The sequence below is a fragment of the Taudactylus pleione genome, unplaced genomic scaffold (genome assembly GCF_031769625.1).
Source record: "Taudactylus pleione unplaced genomic scaffold, aTauple2 ptg000393l, whole genome shotgun sequence".
Lineage (NCBI taxonomy): Eukaryota > Metazoa > Chordata > Amphibia > Anura > Myobatrachidae > Taudactylus > Taudactylus pleione.
In genome coordinates this window covers 9,724,605-9,734,610 of record NW_028284794.1, presented here as the reverse complement: position 1 = coordinate 9,734,610, position 10,006 = coordinate 9,724,605, and the positions used below count along the sequence as shown (strand labels likewise).

The window sequence follows — 10,006 nt, the reverse complement described above, 5'->3', positions numbered from 1 at the left end:
CTGCTGAGGATTTTCAGCACTGATCAGGGAACTCCACAGCATTACAGACAAAGCAGCTACAGCAGTATTCACACGGAGAGGTGAGTACACTGTATCGTCAGGGCCGGCCCCAGGGTTCGGAGCACCCTATGCCAGCTCTTCAAAGTGCACCCTCACATTGCGCATGACTAAAAATGGGGGCGTGGCCTAATTACCATAGACCATGCCCCCTATGTGACGTTATTTGGAGGCACGCCTCCAAATAACGTCAGGCTGGGGGGAGCCTCACTAGCTGGGCTTCCCCCAGCCCTCTCCTCTTACTAAATGGATCCATTCAGACTCCAGGGTCCGGCACCGCCACACAGCTGCGGCGGTGGGGGTCCCCAACCTCCCAATTTCACCACCCGCGAGCCACTTCGGCCCACAGGTGGAACAGAAGGACTGTACTGTCCCACTGAAATCGGGATGTTGGGGAGGGGTGCGCTCTCTATGGGTGGCCCCCCTTTTCGACCGCACTGGTCGAACACCCCTAGAGCCAGCCCTGTGTATCTTTACATTATAATTGGTGGCGCAGCTAGTCAGGCCAAGTCATTCTGATAGGGGCCAATCCAAACCTGCTTGCTCCATCTTCTGATGATAGTGGGTGGAGCTCCAAAGCAGAAGGGCCCACCAGGGATTTTCCCAGGCCCCCTCCTGTCCAGTCCAACTCTGACGACAGTGTGTGTAACACATTTGTGGTGCTGGGAGTATTTACACATTATACGTTTTAATAACATCATCAGCATATCTGGGAATTTTATTGGTAGGGGCCAACACAAGTTATTTACCCTAGGTCCCTTACAAACTTTAATTCAGTCCTGGAAGTGAGGGTAAGGTAACTCGCTGCAGCTTGATTTTAAATAATAAGCAATGGTGAGCTGGTTGGGAGGGTTCAATTCAGTACTCAATGACCCAATGTAGAGGCAATCAGGCAGAGGCACAGTGGCTCAGAGGGGATTTTGGCTAAGCTCCTTGTCCTTGATGCTCAGATTCACCATGAACATTGCTCATTGTGGACATGCATCTGTAAACAATGGAAACCAGTAAAACAAGCAGAATTGCACATCTATTCCTGCAACTCCCCATACTTTGTGCTGTCCAATGTATTCACTGGCTTCCCTAAGTTACAACAGACACTTGATATTTCCAGGTTGGCATCAGATTCACCTAGATTGTCATATCTAGCACCATCTGTTCTCTCACTAAGATGAATGAAGGTAACCCTTCACACAGGTCATTGAGTGCGGCCCGGAGACTCTCCTCTGCATAAAGGAGGCAAATGACATCGCACACAGCAGGCAATGCCTCTATCCCCATCTTTAACTGCTTTAGTACATGGATCTGGGCACATGCGGGGTCATTTCCGAACATGTCAATGTCAATGCGGTGGGCACCTTTTGCAAATGGAATTGGGTATGGAGGGGTACCAAGGCTGAGGAACCGAGGGGAAGATGTATTTATTGACGAGAGAAGTGGAGGAGCAGAAATGTGAAGGGACTGAGTAGTAGATGGGGAATCAGATGGCATGAGGGTAGATGCAGGGACTGCACTGTGTTCATGGCTGGGTTGGCAACTGCTTGCATCACTTGTGTTGGTATCACAGGAGGCCGCCAGGAAATCCTCTGCATCACATGTGTGGGAATAAAGCCAAACAACCTTCCGTTCTAGAAGTAGCTCCAGGTTGGCTCTGTGTGTGGTCAGAGGAAGCCAACCCTGAACCAGTCTCCTGCCGGGAAGCAGCTCTTCTTCTGTCTTTGTTCCCTCAAAGAGTTTGAGCACCTCAATTGGTCCAAGGACACAGTGGTTTATGGATCTTTCTGAATTGTCCACTCGACCTTCCAGCAACTTGAGCCCTTCTTCAACCTGGTCAGAGGGAAGGTGCACCGATATCACAGCCTAATGGGGAACCCAGAATATAGGAGAGGGTGTCAAAAAAGTGACGAAGTCTAAACATAAAATAATGTACTGTACTTCAATAGCACATGATAATTAGATGAGAGCTAGGAGACAGTGGAACACAGAAGTGATAGAGTATAGTCAGCTGTGAAGGAAAAATGGTGGGAAGAGAAGGATGAGTATTCTGATGTGGAAGGAGAAGAAATTGAAGTAGGGTTAGGTACGAGATGCCAGCAGTCAAAAGCCAGATGCCGGCATACCAACAGAGTTAAAATACAAACACTTGACAGCCAGTATTCTAACCCTCCCCCTCTCCCTACCCTAACCCTCCCTCCCCAGTGCCTGACCTTAACCTCCCTCCCCAAAGTGCCTAAACCTAACCTCCCCCACCCTGCACCCTAAACCTAACCCTCCTCCCTTAGTGTCTAACCCTAACCCCCCTTCTAGTGCCTAACCCCTAACCCTCCCCCTAAACCCACTTCTTACCATCGGGATGCCGGTGGTCAGGATGCCTGGATTCTCACAGGTGTTGGAATTCAAGGACCGGCATTCTAAGTGCCAGCATCCTCACTGTCTGGATATTGGGCCTGATTCAGACTCGCTCGTGAGAGCTCCGTCGTGCGCCTGCGCGAGACCCGGATAGCGACGGGCAAACCGTCGCTCCGGGTCTCGTACCAAAGGGGGCGTGCTGTCGATGTTGAGTGACAGCACGCCCCCTTTGGTGGGCGGGCCGGGGGAGTTGCTGCCCAAACGGAGGCGTTCCCATGTGAATATCTCCGTTTGGGGGCCGCCCCACTGACATCACGAGTGATGTCAGTGGGAGAGATTTCGGCTCTGTTAGAGCCGAAATCTCTCTGGGGCGTGCGGCAACGAGACCCTACCACAAGGGTCTCGTCGCAAGACCGATCGTCGCGATGGTCTTGACCATCGCGACCATCTTCCTGGCCGCTCGCTATAGCTGTGGGTGGTCACCCACAGCTATGCGAGCGGCCAGGAGGCCGCTCTAAAAAACAAGAAGACCAGCCCTGATTCAGAGCGAGCGCTCTGTCAGAGCGTCCGGCTCTGAATCAGGGCCATTAACCAGATCCCATTATAGCATACTGAGTATGTTCTGACAGAAGAATGAATGAGAATGAGCATCGGTCTTCCGAGTAACCTTCAGACTGCCGAGGATGGCTGGCTATTTCATGCAGCTTTGGTCTCGGCACGCCCAGAAAAAGGGGTCGCACATGTCCCTGTTTTCTTGGATGGATGGTGCCCGTCACGTCCCTCCCCTGCCCCAAAATGGCCGCAGAATGTCAATCATACTGCAGCAGAGGGGGCACTGCGAGCATTGTCGCGGAGCCTGATCGGCACGTCCGTGTTACGAGTTGTACGCGAAGCATTGGGTTTGCATACAAGTCTGAATCAGGCCCATAGATGAAGCTCGCAGTGCCCCAAATGCCGCGGCGGTGTTGGTACCGGGGAGGTGACGGGGAGCGTTCCAGAAAACGGGGGCGTGTCGGACCCGTATACTGGACATGCTAAAGTCAGTGGCTGAGCCCTTGGAGGCAGCATCACTGGCTCTGGCAGCTGGATTTCCCCGGACACCCTGAGGGTTACTCAGATGTCTGATGGTCACGCAGTTGATCCGATGGCGGCGTCTTCGGACGCAGTGGTGGACCACAGAAGCCGGCAGTGGGGGCGTCTTTTACTTAAGATGCCTCCTGCTGCTTTTTTATATTTTAGCACAGCCGTTGCGTACAATGACCCAGCGGCTGTGCTAACTGCGTCCATCTCTGCATCAGGCTCATAGGTAGAATCGGTATGTAATGCCGCCGGATGTATTGTCGGCACACTAAATACTGATGCTGGAAGTACGAACCATCAGGATCCCAACTAGGGCTGGTAAGTACCCTAAACTTCCCCCCCTAACCCTCCCGTAGTGGTGCCTAACCCTAACTGCCCCCCGGTGGTGCATAACCCTAACCTCCCCCTGGTAATGCCTAAACCTAACCCCTCCCTGGTGATGCTTAAACCTAACCTCCCCCTTCTCGCACCCTAAACCTAACCCTCCCAGGGTGGTGCCTAACCCTAACCTCCCACCTGTGGTGCCTAACCCCCCCTCCCCGCACTCTAAACCTTACCCTCCTGGGATGGTGCCTAACCCTAAGTCCCCCCCTCTCCTCCCCCCGTGGCTAATTGCTAACACTGCCCGGCTTACCTTCATTCGGGAAGCCGTCTGTCTAGATTCAAGTGTCGGGATCTAGCCGGGCGTCGGGACGCCTCTCTTTAGTCCTGCGCCGGGATTTAGACGCCAGGATTTAGTCAGACGGCTTCCCGGCCGTCGGCATTTTGCCTGCATCCCTCATAGGTGTATATTGCGTCCATTAAAGAAATAAGCAATTTGGATATTACACAGAGCTACAGGTGTCTTAAGACGCTCGTGATTGTACATAGTGGGGCAGATTTAGGCTTGGGGCCATTCAGTTGCAGCCTGCAGGATGCACTCACCACAGATCGCACCCTCCTGGCCTCGCAAGAAAATGGACTTATAATTGCTTCGCTCCTGGCGTTAAAGTTCGAGGCTATAAGCCCATGGTAAGCGCTGCGGCTAATTGAATCTGACCCATTATGTAAGTATAAATGCATGGGGAATTCCCATTGTATAAATAGATATAATACCCAGCTTGTTACCCACTCACCTAGGGTCTCGGTTATTATCAAGACATTATCTGTAAAGGTTTTTTGATTATTTTTTTTCAAGCCGCAGATGCCTACATGGACCGAAGAGGACCCACCTGGACCCCAGGATTTATTTGGAGAACAGGCAGTTGCAATGGCGTTGTTTTTATTTTATAATAATCATTTAAAAATTGGTGACTGTAGGTTTTATTTTTTATTTTTTTTTACTTCATTTCTCTGATACACTACAGGTCCTAGTGGGCCCCTAAATGCCAGGCCATTCTGGTACTTGTTGTTTCTCAAATGGCAGCATGCCCTGGCATATATGGGCATGCTGGATCAAGTGCCAGCAGACCCAACCCCTTTAAGATGGCCTTGGCATGCTGAGAGTGGAAGGTACTTTGGTTATGCACAGTGTTTTATTTTCACAGCCGCTGACAGCTGCTTTCCCCCTGAGGGGCGGGGCTTCGGGTAACATAGGGGGCGGGGATTCGGGTAACATGGGGGCGGAGCTTCGTTTGGCAAGCTGAGGCTATTCGGATGGCCCTGCAAAGGAGCTTAAGACGGTCAGTGGCGGAGCTTCGGACGGCCAATGTTGGGAGGGGGGTGACTGGTCGGGGCTTTGGATTCTTCCACTGCAGTGAGCTGCAGCAGTTTATGCAGACAGTGCTGTCGGATCCACTGCGGTGTAAATATTGTTGAAAGGGATTTTTTTTTTTTCCTGTCAACACTGCAGTGGATCCTGTGGGCCTATTTTCATGGTGGGCCTGGAGTTGGAGCTCCAGCCACCCCATTATTAATCCAGCCCTGCCTGTAAAGGTGCCTATACATTACACGACTTTGTGAACAATCCGACCAAAACCAGGAGGTTTTGGTCGGATCATTCAAAAAGTCGTCTAATGGATAGGTTGCAAACGTCCTGCACCGTGCACTCCCGCGAACGACAAAAGAAGTCTTTTGGCGTTCAAACACGCTGGTCGATTTCTGCGTATTGCTGAATGAGTCGTTCAGTGGATATGCAGTGAACGACCAACGGCGAACGACTTTTTTAATGAATATTCACTCCATTTATTAAGAATTTCCACTCCCTCGTCTCTTCAGCGACAATCCTTGGTCTTTAAAGTTATCGTTCACAAAGTCTTTCATGTTTGTGAAAGATTTTTTGCATGAAAGACTTTTTGTTGGCAAGTCTTTGGTCTTTCACAAAAAAAATCTTCTAATGGATAGGCCCCTTTAGACCTATATCTGACTAGTGCTGGAGGTGGAAGTTGATGATGATGATGATGGTGACTATTGGCATACTTATGTAGTTGCTATTAATTGGGTGCTTAGGATCTGACCCCTCCAGATGCCTTAAATCATTAGCGCTGTGGGTCCATTATATGACGTCGTGGCCCTCAATTCACATTACGTAACTGACAATGCCAATGTGACATTCTCACTTATTAAAAAGACGTTGAGACACTCCTTTACAATAGGACACTTGGTTGTATTACTGTAATGTGTAGAAACTAGAAATAGGGTAACAGTACCTGCTAACACTGAGAAACTACATCTCTGCCCTATCTGATACGCTATATGCTGTTAACTACCCTTATGTGCGGCTTTTCCTTCGTACGGCCGGGATGCAAGGACAGTCCAAATGAAAGTCAATGTTGTGTAGTTAGTAAACAGCAAACAGCAGTAACATGAAGACAGGTAAGTACCAGGGACAGAGAGGATGGAGAGAAGGCCCCTCAGATGATCAGATGATCTCCTAGACACCAACCTTGGAGTTGATCAGGGTGTACTTCTTCATCAGGGAGGGCGGAGGATTCTCTGAACGGGTCAGACTGACTGTTTTAACCTCAGGGTGGTCGGAACGCAGGGTGTCTATGCAAAATTTTTGAATGACACCAGCCACCCCGCGTCCTCTCAGCCAGGGGGCTACCCGAAGGCCTTCCACCACCGCAGTGACGCCACCATCCACCAGCAAGAAGGACTCAAAGCCCACCTGAGAGGAGAGACCTCGGTGAGACATATATACCCACCATATAACCTACATTATATAATAATTCCTACTTTAACCAAAGCAAAGAAACAGATGGGTGTGTGGAACACTGGAGAACCCCAAGCTAAATAATGTGTCATACTAATGGATTACTCATATTACAACTTAAATCTCTATAATTTTATTAATTTACTGAGCTTGGCATATGCCAGATCACCTCAGTCTCTGCCCCCCAGTCCCGCCCCCTGCTGTATCCGGCCCGCCCTACTCTCTGCTGTTCCCTGCCATCCCCAATTGCTCCGTCGCGGCTCCACCTCTGCTAGTCTGTGCCAACCCCCTCTCGTTCACAGACGCAGTGGCTTTTCCTATAGTGTCCACGTCTGAATCAGACCCATAATGCAGAGAGATATGACATTCAACTACAAATATATGTTTTACCTGAAATGAATGTCTTTGCCGGACAGCCTTGGGCTTCTGGAACTGAGTGAGAAAAAAACACCCTGCCTGTGCGCTGACTATTATATATAGAGGCATATATTATTTAGCAGGAGATGTTTTGGATGTTATGAATGACATAATAAACACATCCTTTGGCATTCCGTGTGGATCATTAGACTAGGGCAGGGGTGGCCACAACCCGCAGCTGCATGCGGCTCTTTTGTTTTTCTGATGCGGCTCGCGGCTTGGCAGACCCCCATTGGAACTGTGAACATTGGTCTCTGAAGCGATCAGAGGCTAATGAAGCGTTCCCAGTGATGCAGCGCGCGGGTGACGTCATGACTTCACCCGCGATGTGAGGAGCCCGCGCGCCTGCTGGATCCAGTTAGATACAGCAGGCAGTGAAAGCGGCAGCAGCAGCGACAGCGGGACTCAGGAGCCCTGACGGCGTGGAGCGGTGCCAGCATGAAGACAGGTACGTTTCTTCACAGGGGTGTGGACGGGGATGGGGTGTTAGTACTGGGGGCACTACTTTAGGGGGCACGACTACAGGGTGCATTGCAGAAGGGCTACAACTACTGGGGGCATTGCATAAGTGCTACAACTACTGGGGGCATTGCTTAATGGGCACAACTACTGGGGGTATTGCAGAAGGGGTACAACTACTGGGGGCATTGCAGAATGGGCACAGCTACAAGGGGCATTGCTTAATGGGCACAACTACAGGGGGCATTGCAGAAGGGGTACAACTACTGGGGGCATTGTATAACGGGCACAGCTACAGGGGCACTGCATAAGGGGCACAACTACTGGGGACATTGCATAAGGGGCACAACTACAGGAGGGCATTGCATATTGGGAACAACTACAGGGGGCCCTGCATAAGGGGCACAACATAATGAGCACAACTGCCTGTGAGCCAGTGGGGGCAGTCTGAGAGCTGGGGAAATGATGCCTGCTTTCATGCTTATGGGGGCAGAGTGGGGCTGTTGAGACAACTCCCGAGGGGGGTGGGGGGGGGTCTGGAGTGACACATGAGGGCCTGCTGCAGTGGTACATGAATGTGGGTTGGAATGGCAAGACAGGGGGCTGGAGTGACACATGGATGAGCTGAATTGTGTATTATATCGATCTTGCTTTTTCAAGCGTTTCACCATTTTCTCAAAGTGGCACTTCCTACAGTATACCCTCATGCCATTCTGACCTCTCCACACTCACCACTTTGCCGTCACATTTGGCCAGAAACATCCTCCGACGAGGGTCCTTCACCCATGCATGGTATCTATAAGGCAGATAGTCAGTTCCATTGTAAATTCCACTGGAGATGGACATGACGCCTTCATAGTCTTCAGCGGTGGCAGGCAGGACAGCTATTTCTGAAGACATTCTAGAGATATGTGTCCGATGACTGTATCAGCTGAAAAGATCTGAAAGAAAAACCATTTACATAAAAGTGCAAAGTTCTTAAGATGTGCCACTCCCTGTGCCCAATAAAACACAACACAACTTTTTATAGTCAATGTAAATTATTTACTAATAAAGTCCAAATGGGCAGAATAGCAGCAAAGAGTCAGCAATTCGCATTCATCAACCAAATTAAAGCAGACGGGTAACTACACACTAGTGGATTTTACCTTTATTAGTAAATAGCCTCTGGATATCTCTTTCCTATTGTAGTTTAAACTATTACATCTCTTATGTTATCAAGAAATGTATTAGCATAGATAAGTTTATGTAGATAAGGTTAGAAATCAAGGAGGTACTTCCACAGTAAGTCATGACCTCACCCCCTTCCTTGAATACTCCATTACATAGAAGGTTGGTATACTTATAGTTCATGGGACATTGCTCTGTCTCTCCACCTCTTACCTTCTGCTACATGGTACACTGAGCCCTCCCAGCTGGTGTAATACTCTGCTGCTTAAGGCCATCATATTAGCAGGAGTACTGAAATAGGGGAGAGGGGTGGGTACAGGGTACTAGGATGCAGACCTGCCACAATTGCATACAGTAGATATGCCCCCCAACATTGTGTAGCCAAAACCCCTTCAGCATCTACTCAAGGGATTAGGAATGGCCATCAACCATCGATGGTTAGCAACTAGGTTGCTGCATCTGATGGTTCCCTGCCATCGATTGCAGGGAGGCAGATGATGGCCCCCCCTCCCACCGATGCTAGGGGCATTGAGCTTAGCCACTGCTCCCATCCGTAAATGGCCGGCTGCCAACAGAGTTTCCAAGTAGTGATGACTTCTGATGGTGTAAATTATAAAAGTATTCCGGTCAATGGTTTAATGCCATCGATGGAAGACAACAATAGAACCATCGTTAATGGCCATCCCTACATGGGATCAGTGATTCACAACATTCTTGGCCACACTTTCCGCATATTATGGTATCGGCCACCTTAGTACTAGAGCCTGGTACTTCTTATGGCGCTCCTGTCTGTGAATGGTTAGCATGCATTCCAATAAAGGGTGTAACTTGTCTTTCGTGGGCCCCATAACAAGATTTTGTATAGATCCCCATGTACCACCCAAGAGTGAAAAAAAAAAAACATACAGTATACATACAGCGTAGGCTAGGGATGGGCAAAATACAGCCTGCTAATCCTACCTGGCCCACTGCCTCTCACCACTGCACAATGACAAGCGGCCCGACCTGCCGCTTGTCATTGCGCTACAGTACCAGCGGCCGCCCATTTAGAACAATCCGGTGCAGCCGTATGCTCTCGGCTACACACTCACAAGTTCAGTGGTGCACCTCGGTGTGACGCTCTCCCAATTTACCCTATCAGAGCAGCGCTTGATGAGTGCATGCCCCGGAAGTTTAGTAGCGCAACAGCGATAGAAACAGCGGCGGTGACTGTAGCAAGCGCAGCAGAAAGGTTTCTACATTGAAATATCCCTTATAAAAGTCAGTAGGTGAATACATAATTTAAGATAATTCCTGCACCCTTCTAATAGGGCATTCTGGCTCTCTATATTTCACAAGTGATTT

General features: G+C 49.7%; 1 protein-coding gene across 1 annotated transcript; it reads right to left on the bottom strand.

The window, feature by feature from the left end:
- Nucleotides 1-914: 914 nt before the first annotated feature.
- Nucleotides 915-8,407, bottom strand: LOC148507467 (histidine N-acetyltransferase-like). The gene is made up of 3 exons (XM_088446048.1): nt 8,225-8,407; nt 6,347-6,571; nt 915-1,914 (listed from the first exon to the last, which is right to left on the bottom strand). Exons 1-3 carry the CDS (start codon nt 8,390-8,392, stop codon nt 1,186-1,188), a joined length of 1,122 nt encoding a protein of 373 aa, XP_088302174.1. The 5' UTR covers nt 8,393-8,407; the 3' UTR covers nt 915-1,185.
- Between the last annotated feature and the right edge of the window lie 1,599 nt (nt 8,408-10,006).

Coding starts and splice junctions, on each gene's coding strand:
- LOC148507467 (XM_088446048.1), bottom strand. CDS start 8,392: ATGTCTTCAGAAATAGCTGTCCTGCCTGCCACCGCTGAAGACTATGAA. Junction 6,572..8,224: donor CCAAATGTGACGGCAAAGTG/GTGAGTGTGGAG, acceptor CTCTCCTCTCAG/GTGGGCTTTGAGTCCTTCTT. Junction 1,915..6,346: donor ACACCCTGATCAACTCCAAG/GTTGGTGTCTAG, acceptor GTTCCCCATTAG/GCTGTGATATCGGTGCACCT.